This window comes from Triplophysa dalaica, chromosome 12 (genome assembly GCF_015846415.1).
Source record: "Triplophysa dalaica isolate WHDGS20190420 chromosome 12, ASM1584641v1, whole genome shotgun sequence".
Taxonomy (NCBI): domain Eukaryota; kingdom Metazoa; phylum Chordata; class Actinopteri; order Cypriniformes; family Nemacheilidae; genus Triplophysa; species Triplophysa dalaica.
The window spans coordinates 11089244-11106707 of NC_079553.1; the positions used below are offsets into that span (position 1 = coordinate 11089244).

The 17464-nt window shown below is 39.2% G+C and overlaps 2 protein-coding genes across 3 annotated transcripts in view; one reads left to right on the forward strand and one right to left on the reverse strand.

Moving 5' to 3' along the window:
- The first annotated feature begins 248 nt into the window (after positions 1 to 248).
- Positions 249 to 3902, forward strand: cpvl (carboxypeptidase vitellogenic like). The gene is made up of 13 exons (XM_056762609.1): positions 249 to 378; positions 599 to 792; positions 914 to 1032; positions 1247 to 1361; positions 1731 to 1789; positions 1874 to 1953; positions 2041 to 2107; positions 2186 to 2308; positions 2393 to 2524; positions 2760 to 2858; positions 2951 to 3124; positions 3296 to 3478; positions 3611 to 3902. Exons 2-13 carry the CDS (start codon positions 612 to 614, stop codon positions 3713 to 3715), a joined length of 1437 nt encoding a protein of 478 aa, XP_056618587.1. The 5' UTR covers positions 249 to 378; positions 599 to 611; the 3' UTR covers positions 3716 to 3902.
- A 1451-nt stretch (positions 3903 to 5353) lies between these two features.
- creb5b (cAMP responsive element binding protein 5b) overlaps positions 5354 to 17464 on the reverse strand; it is a 55203-nt gene continuing 43092 nt past the window's right edge. Inside the window, exons 8-11 of one of the 2 annotated variants that reach the window (XM_056762972.1) lie at positions 14167 to 14481; positions 13197 to 13424; positions 11442 to 11550; positions 5354 to 8689 (exon numbers count right to left, since the gene is read on the reverse strand). In XM_056762972.1, the coding sequence (XP_056618950.1) occupies positions 8565 to 8689; positions 11442 to 11550; positions 13197 to 13424; positions 14167 to 14481 (777 nt within the window). In that variant the 3' untranslated portion in view covers positions 5354 to 8564. Of the gene's footprint in view, positions 8769 to 11441; positions 11551 to 13196; positions 13425 to 14166; positions 14482 to 17464 lie in introns of both variants that reach the window. The other variant, XM_056762973.1, reaches the window with a different exon arrangement.

Genomic DNA, 17464 nt, shown 5'->3' on the forward strand with positions numbered 1-17464 from the left:
GAAAAACGGCAGTTCAGTTCCTTGACGTTTATTGTGGGCTTTTGCCAGGACCAAGATGGCGGCCACGTTGGGCTACGGTCCAGCGGCCGATGAGCGGTCTAAATGGTGTTTTCGACGTCATGCGGCGCCGCAAGATCCTACAGGCTCTTTACACTCTCGCGATAAAGTGATGTCATCCACCTGTCGGTTTTTGCAACGGTTTTGAGTTCATGCGGCGCCGCAAGAATTTCTTACGTCATTTCTTACGTACCCTACGGTTAGATCACGTGACAAACCCCACAGTCATATGACTTCCACACAGCGTGACATAAACAACCTCGTCGCATTTTCTACAGTCTTATGTAGCCGGTCTGTGGATTTCTAACTGCCATCTTTAAGGTAAATATATAATTAGTGATCAAGGGAATAACGTTATTTAAACAAGTGTGACACATAGAGACAGGAAAGATTTTTCACTCTTTCTTTTAAACTATCGGCAAGACATTATGTTGTCGGAAAGGTCTGAGCTTGTAAAGACTGAAACGCAGAAGGTAACTAGAGTCGTTTAGTATCATGCCTGCTCATTGATGTCTGTGTCATATTTCTATGCTGTCTGTAGTTACTGCTGTATAATGCTGAAGGAAACTCTACGACTGTTGTGTCTCCTGGCTGTGCTGGAGTCGGTCTGCTCCCGCGGCTGCTCCTCATTCTTCTGCCGGAAAACTCGGCGTGTGAGCGGGTCACATGATGGAGCCGACCCGGGCAAACCTCTTATTCTCACTCCCTATCTGGAGGAAGGCAAGATAGAAGAAGGTGTGCTTTTCTAAATTTCAGTCTGATTAATAAGATGATTTCATTATGCAAGGTCATGTCAGTTTGATGATAAAATAATCCAAGTTCATGCCAGTGAATCTGTTTATTTGTGAACATATAGCCAGAAAACTGAGTTTGGTGGGTCCTCTACCCGGTGCCAATGTCAAGAGTTTCTCTGGATATCTCACTGTGAACAAGACTTACAACAGTAACCTTTTCTTCTGGTTCTTCCCTGCACAGGTAACAATCTGACAGGTTAAACATACAGTACATTTTTGTTTTATTGTAAAGTTGTCCTTACCACAGCACTAAAGATAAGACACGTCTGCTGACTGCTAACTTCTGTTTGTCAGATTTATTGCATTCTTGGGTTTTTTTTGAAGGTTGTGTAAGCCTTTTTTGCCAGGTCACTGGTGTATTTAAGTGATTATGTTTGATGTATATCTGTGTTTAGGTGAGACCAGAGACCGCTCCAGTGCTGTTGTGGCTGCAGGGAGGACCTGGTGGGACGTCAATGTTTGGCCTGTTTGTGGAGCACGGCCCATACTTTGTTTATAAAAACTTCACATGTGAGCACAATTATTCAAATTGATGAAATTTAGCATGTTCATGCTTTAAATGCAAATTATAATCTGTCTGTGAATATTGATGGTTATTTATTAATATGTTACTCAAGTTTGGCTATTTACTGAGCAATGTGATTTTATATCAGTAGTCATGTTTTTTGATGACTTGTGGCACAGTTTTACTTCCTCTAACTGGTTCTACAACAGGACTATTATTGTAACTAGAGTATTTGTTCTGCCTAAACAGCACTTTGAAGTAAATTATGTGCCGACATATCTTGGTAAAAACGACTGTAAATATTATATAACAATTGATTCAATAACTTAAATGTAAATTTGAATGGTAATGGTTTAATGTGTGTCTTTCTTTAGTGGGCTACAGAGATTTCCCCTGGACATCACGCTACTCGGTTCTGTACATCGATAACCCGGTGAGCTCATTTTTAGCGACTATCATATGTGTGACCAGAGTCTCTGGTAGCTTTATTTAAATTAGATGATTATTTTTATGTAAGGTTGGCACAGGGTGGAGCTTCACTCAGGATGATCGAGGATTTGCCCAAAACCAGGACGATGTAGGCAGAGACTTGTACAGGTAAAATGTTCGCTGTAATATTTCCCTTTAAAAATTTATTTTTATTTCCACGTGTGATAAATAACTAGTTTTTTTTTTTTACTGCAGTGCCCTGATTCAGTTCTTTCAGATTTTTAGTGAGTTTCAGGCCAATCCGTTTTATGCCACAGGCGAGGTGAGGAAATCGATACTGTTAATGCATTCAGAATCCAAATATCTCACCCCATGACTCTTTGAAACTTTTCATCCACAGTCATACGCAGGAAAGTATGTTCCAGCAATTGGTTACTACATCCACAAGAACAATCCCTCTGCCAAAGTAAAGATTAACTTCAAAGGAGTTGCCATCGGAGACGGTCTGTGTGACCCTGAGCTGGTATTTTTTTTAAAGCATTAGAAAATGATTTACTACGTGTCATTGTGTGGACAAAAACAATTTTCCTGATCCTCTCCGTCTCAGATGCTGGGCGGTTATGCAGATTTCCTCTACCAGACGGGCCTGGTGGATGAGCTGCAGAGGCAGTATGTAAAGATGCAAACGGATACAGGAGTCAAACTCATCCAGGAACAGAGATGGGTGGAAGCATTTGAGGTTAGTGTAATGATCCCAACCATATATGAATATCTGTACTGTCAATAAGACAATTATATTGAGAAACTTTATTTATTTGATTGTAATGTATTAAAATGTTTCCAATAAAACATGGTCCCTGTTATGTATGAATGATTTTCCTTTCATTGGAGCAGCTGAAACCTGATTGACAGGACTAAGAATGTCATCTCTTCTCTCTTGTATATTTGTCTCTCCCTCCCTCTCTCTCTATCAGGTGTTTGACAGTTTACTGAACGGTGATGTCGCTCCTTATCCCTCATTCTACCAAAATGCCACTGGCTGCACCAACTACTTCAACTACATGCAGTGTCAGGTACTAAGAGATCCACAAACTACAGGGTAGCCATCATTGTCTATCAAAAACTTGGGAATTTGATGTCTCATTCTGTGTAATTCTCTAAACAGGAACCTCCAGATCAGGAGTATTTTTCTTCATTTGTGACTCTTCCGGAGGTTCGCCGTTCCATCCATGTCGGCAATCTCACATTCAATGATGGCTCTGAGGTTGAGAAGCATCTGCTTCAGGATGTCATGAAGTCCATAAAGCCATGGTTGGGTGTTCTCATGGACAACTATAGAGTAAGAAAACGTCTGCGACGGTTATAAGAGCATAGTAACCCTTTCATCACATTTAACCATTAATTTGGCTTGATTAAAAAACAATGTAAAATCCTTATTGGTGGATTTGTTGAACTCTGTCTGTATATGAAGATCAGCTCTCAAATGGATTTGTTGGTTGTGTGCCCACAGGTGTTAATCTATAGCGGACAACTTGATGTCATTGTTGCAGCACCTCTGACCGAACGCTTCCTGCCCACCGTAAAATGGTCTGGAGCAGACGAGTATACAAAAGCAGAGCGCTTCCCCTGGAAGGTACAGCCTGGTGATACTGAAGTGGCAGGTTATGTACGACAAGTGAAGGAGTTCTTCCAGGTGAGGGTTTCTTTATTTTTATATTACTTGGCCATTTTAATATATTGTCATAGGACAGTAAGAATAAAGTGGATCGCAGACTATCAGTATATGTATGACATATATATTATTTCTCCGTTCTCTGCTATTCAGGTGATTATCAGGGGAGGCGGGCATATTTTGCCTTACGACCAACCAGAGAGATCATTCGTCATGATTGATAGATTCCTCTCTACAGATGGATTCTCATCACCCTGAAGCACTAAAATCAGATTGAAAGTGACCACTGAATGAATCTGTGTTTAGTTGTGTAACATTTCATTGCAATCGCTTTGTTTTATTATGAAACGGGTCAGGGATTTGTTTTTAATTGGCTGCTGTATGTTGAATTTGCAGAGACTGTTTTTATTGTATTTGTTTTTGATTAAAGGATGATTTGATAGTATGTACTGCTTTAGTCTTGTCATCTTTTACTTTTTGACCAGCATTTGACGTTCATCAATCCGTTGATGTGATTTTATTTTTATGGCTGTTATGTGTTTACTGCAAGTAGCATGTCTTACTGTTTCAATAAATTGTGGGAATTTCAGTAAAGTATGGTAATATAATACATGAAGTGGCTGTACTTGTGCAGATTGTACTGTATGTCCAGGGTTTGGCCACGAACACATGGATGAGAGAGGGACAACACTGCCAAATGAAATGTGCCAAAGAAAAGATACTAAGATAGTTGTTTGAAACCAGTATAACCCAAACAGGTTTAGCTCATAATCTGAGTTTTAAGAAATATCTGTTAAAATATATTTGTTGTTTATATCTACTGCGTTGTTGGCAGCATTTTTACTAAGTGTCCTGCAGGGGGAGACAGCAGGCTGCTTTAGAACTGCGCAGTGAATCTAAATTCAGAAAGGCGACAATTGATCCCATCTCTATTTGTTATTTTTAAAATAAATTGAATTAAATAAATTTTAAAATAAATTTCTTTATACAAATGAATTTTTTTGCAGTGATGCTGTAGGCTTCCCAAACAACCTTTCAAGTCTTTTAAGGGAGCGTTACAGGATTATTTTGACGCAGAACACAAAAGAAGATATTTTAATGAAAGCCCACTTTCTCTTCTATTGTATGGACTCAACCAATGCAAGTGAATGGGGCAGTTAACAACATTCTTCAAAATATCTTCTTTTTATTATTGGGTGAACTATACCTTTAAAGCTTATTTATGGATCCATAGACACTGATGAAAAAAGGAATGAACCTTTTTTTAAGATATATAGTATATACCGTATCTCTGACTTTAAATGGGTTATTTAACATACATAGGACTCGAGAAAATATGGTAATTTTCCAATATTTAAATATTTCTCACAAATATCACAACAGTCATGCTAAGAAAAGTTTAGGGTCAATCATTCTGTATTCACATATTCCTACATTTTAGAAATAGTAAACTCACCAAAACTATACACAAATGTTACTGTAGGAATTGTGTTGTAACCTTTTAATTCAAATTATTATATATTTTAGGAACTTCAAGGTAGACATTCTTTTGTCTAGAATTTGTAAACATGTTCTTTGAACCCAATTGAATTTGTTCCAGGACATAAGCATAATTTTTACAAACGGTTGCTCAATCTGTCCAGCAGAGGTCTCTAGTATGCCTACATTAAACAATTAGCCAAATACACTTTATGAAAGTTATATACATGAAAAGAGCTTTTAGCTTTTAGAAGATTATAGTGTATGCCAGCAGATGTACTTACATGTATCATACACACATTTTATGTGTGATGATAGATTTTGTCTCCTACTTTTTTATACAGTTTATAAAATGCTACACAACTTTTAATCCTTTATGACAATGACAGAATCATTCATTGGCAAGACTTTGTTACAGAACAAGTGCTTTATTTTCATATCGTAATATAGCTGTTGTGATCTCACATCTGTACATTTGCATAAACAAAAAACTATTCAAGGCATTAATAAACATATAAAATGTACAAAGTTATGCAAGCGTGTGTGAATTCATGAATTCTTTATGTGTAACGAACAATGCAATTATTTAGCTCAGAAATTAACAAGAATACTTGAAGACCGCAAGTGCTATGCAAACATTATTTACAAACAAGTACCAAACACGTACTCCTTTCAAAAAGAAAGGTGGTTGCAATACAGGAACAAGATTACAAAAATGAATGAGAATTTTTACATTATTTATAGTTTCACTGCAATGATACCTTTATAGTTTATTAATGTGTATTCATTGTCCTCCACCTAAAAATAAGAACCTACACACACAAAAGCACACATATACTTGCGCGCACAAAAAAGTCTCCCTCCATCTTCTAAGAATGCTTTTACAAAATACATGTTCATCCACCCACCATAACAAAGACTGGTGCCAAATCAACAAATTGAGATTAATGTCTGTTAGTGTGGGCATGAAATTTTTTCCAGTTGAGTATATTTCTGTGTGTATGAGTGAGTTTCTTGGACAAAAGATGTGGTTCTAAATCTAAATAAAGAGACATATAAAAAGATGGAGATAAAATTCAACACAGCTTTAGACAGTTTAATGTCCTTGCTGCTGAAGGATTTTATGAATATTTGGTCCTCCACAGAAATGTGTTTAAAACGGCTGTTTAACAAACCCATCCCATCACCATAACATCCTAATGTGGCCTAAACACACTGCAAAACTTGTAAGTGTAGGTCTGAGATGTCTACGGCAATGGGAGTGAAAACGCATGCATACACAGATCTCAGGCTCCAATACAAAACCTACGAACACTGCTTCATGCACCGAAAAGTTGCTTGGAGAGAAGACGAGAAAATTGACAATGACAAAAAATACACGTCGTTTAATTTGAAAAGTCTTAAAGCTATAGGAGCATGTTTCCAAACGTGCCTAAACCAAACACTCGGGTCACACTTACATCTGGACTCTGTTTTGCTCCAGTCTCCATTGAATGACAGTGGCTGGCTCTCGCTGGTGTGGGAACAGGGTATCACTGAGTCTTCTATATGGCTATTCCATCCTCTGCACACAGAGGTCAAAGTGCATAGACAGCTACAAGATTTCCACCTCTCAGCATGGAGGCTCGTGTCCCGAACACAGTGTTGCGAGGAAAGGCGAAGGGAAACTTTATGTTTCGTTTATAGGGAGCTAAAAATCCCTTAAAGAACATGAAACAGTTCTGAGCTTAGCTGCTGGAATAAAGGCCTTTATCAGCAGAGGCGAAATCTTTTGGTTTCGTCATTTTACACAAGATGAGACAAATCCAGCTGACCTGGGGGTCAATGGGAAATTCTGATTTTGTTCTCAGGCCTCCACGGTTCAAGAAAGTTTACAACATCAACCAAAACAAAAGAAAATGAAACAAAGAATTACAAAAAATAAAAGCAAGGCATGAGAGTTCAACCTCAATTGAAAAATGCAGTATAACCAAGTTATTGGAATTAATAATGACTGAAATTCTTTATAGGTAAGTACTGAAGACAGAAAAATTCAGGCACATAGTGACATTTGGACAGTAGGGACAACTAGTGCATAGAAAGAGTAAAATGCTACATTTTTGCAGCCGAGAGAAAAACAAAAGCCAGCAAAACTGCTTGTCGTCTGCAAGACAAGAAAGCTGCAAGTAAAGGGATAAACCTTATTCGGGATTCACTCAGCACTCAATATCTCAAAGCGTCAGTCAGCTGCTGGACCGTTGGTCCATGATCATACACTCTTGAGGTATATCACGCACCTCTTAAAAGCTACGCAAAGGACACAAATGTTTTACATTGGAATGTCATTATAACAGTAAGCTGCTATCTGTATATTAACATCTCCAGTACAACAGTACATATTTCCAGGACAGAACAGTGGGTCCCCAAATTTCAAGACTATACAGCAGAATTTCCTATGGTCCATGATCCATTAATATAAAATAGGACATATCAAAATATATCCTTTGATTTTGGGATTACATTTATTCCTACGTAAAAATGCCAGATGAAGATCCAAACAATACTCAGAGCCAAAACTCAAGCTTGCATGTAATAATGTTCTTGGCCCTCGTGGAGGTTTTCCATAGCCTCAGGTAAAACAAAAGCCTTCTTTTGTTCGACAGCATTATATTGATGCAAGATTAAATGAACTGACGATGTTTCGCATGTGGTCGGAAATGACCACGAATAAGCACTTAACAGCAATCAAAGCTGTGGTTTTCAGTCCAACAACTGATATTAAACAGATACTGCAACTAAATTAAATTCAGTAAGTAGTGATAGTATCCAAATTGATAAGAGCCAGGGTTGTAGATGTAAAACGTAAAAGCCGGGTAAAATGTCTTCCTGTTGCTCATATATATAGAGCAACATGACTGGGATCTCACTGGGAAACCCAGAAATCTCAAGTAACTTGTGTCAGCTTGATATAAGCATTCCATTAACATGACCTTTATCAGCTTAGACGTCAAAGCTGTTTTGTTTCATAGAGATAGCTCAAACATTTGTTACTTTTTAAATGATATCTGAAATGTCAAAATGCTAATAGGCTGAGCGTAATTGGATTTAGATGCTGGTCCGAGTTAGTAAGAAAAGACAATCAGATTGCAGAGCACATCGGAGATTCATATTGCTTCGGTTTACCTTCATGATCATAACCAAATGGAGAATGACTTTCCTAATTTCTCCATTTAAATGAGATGAAAGGGGGAATGTGAGAGTTATTATTATAAACTCCTAACACAAACAAAAAGGATACAAACAGCATCTTTTTGGCAATGGAAAATTCATAGCACAAACACACCGTACTACTATTTATGTTTTGTTCATTTGTAAAGGCAGTAGTCCAGTCGTGATCCAGGAACAGATGTAGAGCTCGTGTTGCCACAACAATCCGTCAGCCATTTTCTTGACAAAGTGAGACTTCCTTTTTTCGGTGGACTCAAATGGTAACAAAACAAACAGAACAAACGAAACTAAACAAATTGTGAACCAAGACCAGAAGAAAAAGCTGCCACGGAGGCACAGAGGTGTATGTCTGTCTGTAGTTTGCACTCAAGATGTCCGGCGTGGGAGAGCGTTGGGGCCTGGTGGCAGAGGGTTCGAGTCACTAGTGGATGGGGTTAATATCTGTGCGGTGATTGGGTGCCGTGCTGGAGGTGGTGATGGTATTGTGCTGAATGACCTGCTGCTGGGTAGCAGAGGTGGGGCTTCCTGCCGGACTGCTCTCTGGACCTGAGGTATGAGAGGAGAGATGAAGATGTCCATTCATCCAGCCATCAATCTGCATTGTTCCGATTTGCTCTTTCTTTTCCTTAAGTTAAATAAATAAAAGAACTGTTGACATGCACTATAGGGAGGGAAGGATTGGGACGGTCCCTTCTAGTGAAAAGGTTTATTTTCCGGGAGCACATATCTTAATGCTACAGTATATAATGATAGAGCACTAATTTGAACTAATTCTAATTTGATAGCAACACTTTGGGCCGGGTCAATTTCTATTACGTGACAATGGCCCTGTGCAACTTATAATGAAATGATTGATTCAATAGTGTGGAGGAATTTGACTAGTCTGCATAAAGCCCAGACCTGAATCTAGCTGAACACTTTTGGTATGACTAAATATTAAACACTTATCACTCAAACACATTTCGGAACAAAAAATCTCTTCCAAAATGTTGCAACAAAGATGTAAAAAATTATTTAGACCGTTTCAAAGTGACAACATAAACAAACATTACTGCGCATGCACGAGTTCGTGGACTGCCCTTAACTTCCGGTACACTAGAGTGCAACAACCGAGTGCCTGTAAATTTTTTTGATAACAATCAAAAGAAACCAAGAAGAAATATTACTTGACTAAACTCGTCGCTCCAATATTTTTAATTTAGACTCTGATCGCTCAACCGCTTGATGTCAATGTACCATACAGTTTCTTTAAAAGGGTAATAAGTCACGAATACATGTTTTTCTGTGTCTTTGATGCTTTATAAATTTCCCATACATGTATTAGAAACGTACATTTTTTCTGCATGTTTCAGAGAGGCAAAGGGTGAACCTTAAACCGATTTTGAACCTTAAATCTTTTATACACATTGCATTACACATTGCATTGCATTACATCTTAAACAAACGATTAAATTTGTTTTAGCCGTGTCATATTACCCCTTTAAATGCGACCAAAAGACCTATTCAACAAATTGTTTATTCAATAAAATGAACATACAACAAAATTCAACAAATCGTTTATTTAATACAATTATTATGCAATAAAATAATAACAAAAATGTATATTAACATAAATTTAGTAAAATATAAATGTATTTTTAGACACTAGCCAAAGACAGACCGGAAGTCAACTGCAGTCCTGGCGCGCGCGTCCAATGAAACGGTCTATATTGTATTGTATAGAATAGCATTACTATTTGTTTTGATTGAAATAATTGTAATAGATAAACATGTTTATTAGAAGAGGACGTCCCAATACTATTGTCTATATAATGAAAGAGCTTTAAAATTATTGAGGATACCACAGCACAGATAATTTTGAGTAATATTTGAGATTATATAGAATTTCTGTGGAATTGTTCTGAAACTCTGAGACAAACAAGAACAAAAATAAAAATTTGAAAAAGGGAAGATGTGAGCAAAACTGACAATTTTCTTGTGAGATGCAATACACATTTGATTCGACATCTTATTTTTTAACTTTAGTTTTCTTCGTTCCTTCCTTTTCCAAACATAACAAAATCATAATGTCATACATTTTAAAACTTCATTCTGGATTACTGATGATTTAAAAAATTTAGAAATATGTTCCCACAACACATCACCTAGGTAAGGTAAATACGGTACATTTATCATTTTATAATGTTAAAGGGCTCTTTTCCTGCCCCACAAGCACTACAAGGCAACAAGACTTTCAATGACGGTTTTATGAGAAAGACCTGAAGGTTGCCTTTTGGGGTTAACACAGAGTTGACTTAAGCTGGAATTCGTGGACTGGCCGCTAGAGACTGGCTCCAAAACAGAGTCGAATGTTAAAATTCCCAACTTTACAGCACATAAAAACTTTTTTACAGCCTGGTACAAATTGTGGTTTTGGTTTATACAGCTAATTGTGCCCTTCATGACAACTGTGAGGGGGGGAAATTATATTAAAGTCCCCGTGAACCGGAAGTTGCGATTGCTTTTGACACATTTCTGAGTTAAATGGAATTTTTAATGAGAAAAATAGTGGGCGTGGCTTTCGTCTTTCTCTGCGATTTGATTGGATGTATCATTTTGTTGAATTTTGAAATGGTACTGGCAGCAGACTGACAGTTGAAGTGGAGGAGTTAACCGACGCTCTACCCAAGCCGTCTAACATACGTCATTTAAGATGGATAGTCACTACAGGACAGAAGTGTTTTCAGATTTTAACTGTAGATTATGAGGCCACACGATTTTAAAAAGGAGAATGACCCACATTGATAAACTATTTACAATAAATGCTGCACTATTTCATGAAAAAATAGGCTTGTAATTTTTTTTCACTGGGACTTTAAGTCTTAAAGTTTTGCATAATTAAGGGTGTGGCCCCTTTGAGTGACAGGTGGCAGGCATGGTTTTAGCTCCACCCCTCTCCCGTCTCTTTGCTCATTTTCAGTTTTGCAGGAGTTGACATGCCATGACGCACTGCCAAGATGGCAGTGGGCGCCTCGACCACACCTTTGGCTTAAAAAAGGCTCTTCAGAAACCTACGGAAGATATCACGGACCCTACGTCCATATTTTTTACAGTCTATGGTTTTCCCCATCAGAATAAAACCAGGGAGTGGCAACCTCCATACATTTCAAAATGTCAATAGTATCTATATCAGTGGGCGTATACAGTACTGTAGACTAATATATACTACTCTATACTAAAATAGACACAAGAATATACATCCACCATTAGGCTACGTGGTGTCACCTCTGACAGTGTGTATGTGTGTGTCGGTACTCACTGAGGTAACCTTGAGACTCCTTCTGCATGGCTGTGATGGGACAGTCCTTATGTGTTAATAAAAGCTGTTTCAGTTGCGTCACCTCATTCTTCAGCATGGTGACCTCGTTCTGCCAACAAACACAACAGATACACTTACACTTTCAAACATTCCCTGAGGGCTTACAAGAATTTATGAATATTCTTTAATCCAACACTTTGGATACAGAAATAAAACACTTTTTTTACTAGTGTGTCAAAATATGAGTTCATCAAACCTAATTATCCTCCACCATGACACATTGTATGCATGTTCAGTTCACTGAGGATACGTTTTGTGCACACAGTACAGTTTGGACCAGCCCTGGATTTAATTGTTAAAGATTTGTTCTCCTTTAAAAGTCCCTCATGTTTTGAATTGTAAAACATATTTGAGAAATCTTGTCTCTCAGATTCTTAGCATGCAAACAAATCTAGACAAAGGTGCACATGTTTACGCTCATCTGCATTATATGGGTGTTGTCATAAACCCATATAAAACTTAACAAAATTATGCCAGAAAAAGAGGGACTGTGAGTCTTAAATCTTCCACAAGAGGCTTAAAATTCAAGAGCAACAAGCCTGAGTCGCATTAGCAAACCTAATAATAAAGGGGCTGTAAATTCCTTGTCATTGCATTTGGACAACACAGCGTCTGATAAGAAAATGTTCTTGAATTTGATTAAACCAGCTGGCAGAATGGTTACAAAACAACGGTGTAGTTTCAAGAACGTTTGTTAGATAAGAACCTGTCTGTGACTGGGAAGTGAATGAAAGCAATCCTGAACGGTGGGATTATTAAAACGTTAAGGCGTAAATGCGTCTATGTGCATTCTGTCTCACCTATTTAAAGCGGCCGTGCAACAGTTTTCCATGCATTCTGACTTCTTTACAATGGTAAACGTGCTGTCTTCTCATGCTTAACATGGTCAACTTGTAAAAAAACGAGTTATTTAACGTAGTATTTCTGTGCTCAATGATCGTACAGGTTTCGGAAAGTTTTGGCAAACATATAAAACTGTTTTGGAGTCTTTTATTGGACAATTCTCCCGGAAAAGCAACCAATATGCCCATGCGGCAGCATGGAGAACAGGAGAAGGAGCATGCGCACTTGCGCAAGAGGGTTAACCTAAGGTCGCTCCGGGGGCTGTGCAAGTCAAATTGGGAAAAGCCTCAGCAAAGTGACAAAGCGACAATACTGTATTTTGTGAAATGGAGCTCAGATTACTGCAGTGAATATGAATAATACGATTAAAAGAGGCTTGTGATGTGGCCTGATGTGTAGGTTGAGTGCAGCATACACACACATATCCACTAAACATAGCCTGACACATGGCATCAATCTTTCAGGTAAATCTCATGGTCGATTGAGAGTCGAAAGGAACATGTTCAACCTCTCTGAGCAGAGATGCTCTGTGATGTTCTGGGGTTTTACTGGCCGACAAACCACACATTCAGATGCAGCTGGTTGTGCTCTGGTTACTCTGCAGACCTCCATAACCCATTGACCCTACCCTCCACACAGCCGGTAACGCCTGCTCTCCCTCTACAGTAGCTTCAGCTGTCAAATGAATGGTGTTTATGAGCTTCTGTGGTCTAGAGTAAGCTAATACAGAGTGAAATACGAATCCCCGTGTGAAATACATCTCAGTGTGTGTCCCCAAGCGCATTTAACGCTTAAGAGCGCAGCATTTCAGCTGAGGAGAAGAAGAGTGTGAACGATCGGCGGAGCTTTTACCTGGAGTTGCATGTTGGTTTGGGTGAGTTCCTCTGCTTTTTTTTCTAGAGATATAACCCACACTTTCCTCTTTTGCCGGCAGCGTGTGGCGGCTGCCCGATTCCTCTCCAGAAACTTTCGCCTGCGCTCGTCCGGGTCCTCGTCCACCACCCGTCTGCGGCGACCTCCGCTGGGCGGCGGGGAATGAAGGGTCTGCGTTGGCTGCATTTGCTGCGCAGCTGGAGATAGCTGTAACGGGACAACAATGTTAGATTCTGCAACGAGGCATCAAAAGCCTGGCTGCCGGCCAAACACCTGTCTACAGTCTCTCTTCTCGGACCAATCAGTGCACCCCACGCTTGGACCGCTCCAAGTTCGTGTCTGGGAGTTTTCTCTAAAACAACATGTGCCCTGTACACGTGGCCACGCAACCCTATGATGGACGTCTGGGTGTGAGAAACAGCAGTGTGATTTACAGGCTGCCCCACCCTCATAAAGAGGTGTCAGGGCCCAGTTTTCCACCGTGCACGTCCACTCAAACCAATGCTCCGCGACACCATGAGAAACAGGGCCATTACCAATGCACAAGGTTCACAAAAAGCTTCTTTGACATATGCTTGGCAGTTGGCTGTGTTTGCCGTCTTTAGATCATTACAGGTTTCTGGAGGCCGATGGAAAACGCGTGGCTTTGATGGTTTGAATGTATACAGGCCCACTTCTTTGGCTTAATAATACCTTGGGGTCAGAATTTGTGAATCACAAAAAGATGGATTCAGTCGCACGTTTCAGAGTGCCCTGGTCGAAACCTGCACTGAATTCTAAGTGGATGCATAACATTATCCTTAGAAGGTAGAAGTTTTATTTTCGCTTTTAGTTGGAAGCTCAGAATTTGCAATGTCTAAACCCGCCTACATCCATCTGCACATCACTTGTACTCTACTTCATTCAGCCCAAATATTACCCTCATGGCATCTCAACCCATTCTCAGTACCTGTGAAGCACCGGAGTGCATGGATTGGTGTGGAGAAGTCTGATGTCCGTGTGTTTGGTGAAGGTGGGGCGGGTGGGAGTTGTGGTGCCCGTGGTTCTGTTGGTGGTGATGACTGCTCTGTGCATGGCTGGGGTGGTGATGGTGGGCATGGTGTGGGTATCCGTGAGGTGGGCCCTGCATGTGCTGGTGAGGGTGCAGGTGGTGGTGACCGCTCTGCTCTTGCCGCGATGACATCATCTCCATCATGTGACCCATGGAGTTCATGCTGCCATTCGACATGCCCCCTGGATGGTGGGCAAGAGCGGCTTTCAGTCTCTGAGTAGAAAACGGGGGGAAAGTTTATATTAATGTAATGACCAGCACGTTTCATATTTCCATGTGTAATTGCTCAGTTTACTCAGCCAGCTGCACAAAAAAACCTTTTGGACCTGCACCCGCAAAAATGATTCAATATTTAATATATATATAATGATTGGTTTTTTGTCTTGTTTCCCAGAAAAAAAGAAAATCTTTAAACAAGATTGATTTACTTGCGAAGCAAAATACTTTAAAACATTGAATTTATTTATTCATTTTTATCTATACATCTAGATTTTTTTTCCCTATACCTCACTGGGAGATCAATTCCGAATTCCTTGCGATAAGTAAACATCGAACAAAATAAAAAAAAGACAAGAAAAAAAACATGCTTGACAACATAAACTTCTCAAGAAAATCCATCTTGTTTTTAAGACGTTTTTTTCTTTTCAATCATCATGTGCGTCACTACAGTATTTATTCCCATTGATCAAATGTTTGCCCCATTTGTGACATGTATGAATGTCCAAGCTAATCCAGTCACTTCCATTTACCCTTTCACACACACACCCTCGAACACACCCACCCAAACACAAACTGTTCCACTATCTGTCGTCACTGTCTAAGAACTTGAACTTTAAAGAGAGCCCAGCGCGGTACAACTCTGGCAACGAGAAGCCCCTGAAGACTCTCACCCACCATTTGCCCATTTCCCTTTCGGCCTACACACTGTTGCTTCAACCGTGTGGTCTACTTGAGCTTTCACCCACAGCCGCTCCTGGACTCTGTGACTTTGGAGACGCTCAAAGTGCGTCTGTGTTCAGAATGTGTTTACCCGACTGCCCTCTCTCTCACAAAGATGTTTTTCTGGGCAGCTCAATAAGACAACTTAGGGGTCTGAAAAAAGCCACAAGTATAAACATACACGCTGCCAAAATACCAGCCGGTTTGATCTGTTGACAGCACATGTAGACAAAAAGAAAAAAATGAAAAAGTACATAAGCATGTGCATATATACTTATATGTCTGTGTCCATTCATTTTGGCTTTCACAGACATAAAGCAGGGCTTTAAAAAATGGACAGGAATATTTTTAGAGAGTGTTGAGTCTACGCTATATGTTTCCACAAGTGCGAAACAGGTAGACTGACTTTATAAGAAAAGTGTTTAGACATCACAACAGCAAGCATCCCTCTCATCTTTAAGAAAAACCTAACTATGTTTAGTTTTGTAAATATATACTAAAAGAAAATGAATATTTACAGCCTGGAGATGTCTGACTTTTAAAGATGCCTTTATTCAAATCATCAGTTGCTTTTAACCAAAACAAACCCCAATTTGATTTGATAAGTTTCTGGCTCTTCAGCTGTCCAAACTAAGCAAATCCACACCGTTCCTCCCCAACTCACACACTTCTCCCAAATACACGAGCACTAACCAACCCAGCCGTATACCGCTGCCCTTAACTGGCATTATTCATCAACCATCTGCATCTTAATCCTTAGTCTGAAACTTATACCTCTGACAATAATGTCTGTAATAACAACCCATGACCTTTTTATACAGTAGGCTAATTGTTTAGATTTATATAGTATATCATATACAGTTTTATCATGGTATTTGTACTCTAGTAGGCTCCCGAAGGAAAACTGTTTAAAATATTCTGGATTTCTATAAAACTGAAGGGAAACGTTTAAGTTCATATTAATATCTTCAGTAATATTGTCTTCTGATTACAAACTTGTACAATTGTTCATACCTTTTCTAAACTCTTATGGAGTCATTTGTGAGATTTGAGTATTTTCCTCAGGAGTAATGGCTGAGACACAAGAGTCTAGAAAATGTTTATATTTGCTCTCAGTTGAGATTTTTCTTTCTCATGGGGTATCGTGGCTGTCCTTTTAAAACCTTGTATCTCCAATTGTTTGTGATTTAAATCATGATTATTAATCACCCTTTTCGTTTGTCACTGGGTTTTGCAAATATCCAACCAATTAAACATATTAAAAAGTGCTTGTCAACACAGTATATAATCATTTAAAAGTAAAGTGTTTTTCCATTTCCTGAAAAACAAAGAATTTGGACATACAAGTATTCAGAAGGACAGCTAAACACTATATTTGACCAGAAGAGGAATTGACTTCATACTGTACATACACAAAAATATGTTGGTGTCAGCTTGTTTAAAGTAATTGTAAAAATAAGAAAATGTCTTGTATAAAAATTTGCTTGTAACACTTTTCATTAAAGTAGCCTACCCTTTATAAAACATGTATAAATGTGTTCATTAATGATTAATAAATAATTTTATAATGCATTTGTAAATTACTTAATAATGATTAATGAACACATTTATAAATGCTTCATAAAGGGTACCTTAATTTAAAGTGTAAATTATACATTTAATTGTTAACAACAAAATGGTTAAAGTGTTCAAACTGTTCAGCTTAAAACAACAATATAAACAAAAACTTTCACGCAAAAACACAAACAAACTTTTCTCAACCATCTGTAGCAATCTGACAGCCGTGCACACATCTAACCGTCCTCTCTATCTATATATCAGTAGTATTAGGCTCTCATGTGTGTACAAAGATGGAGTGCATCAGAATCACAAGAGCTGAGAGACCATCTTTCATCCATTAACATACTTGACATACTGGGGTCACAGTGCACAGAAACACCTCTGACTGATTGTCCCACCTGTCAATCAACGCTGCCTCACTCTGATTGGACCTGGACAGCTGTGCACCTATCTCTCCGTCCCTCGCCGTCCGGCCAGATTGTGTCGAGTTCCCACGCGACGGAATGCCAGCGTCTGGGGCCGTGGCGCACTGACTGAGCCAGAGGACAGGCACGGGGGCCTTTCATCTAAAACTATAGTTGGGCTCGGCCTGGCGGTGAGCCAACTGTCGACAGAGGGAGGAAAAGAGGAGGGGGCGGTGGAGCATCTCTCACTCTCTCTTCCACAGGAACAATCATCCATCCATCATTCGCGGGGC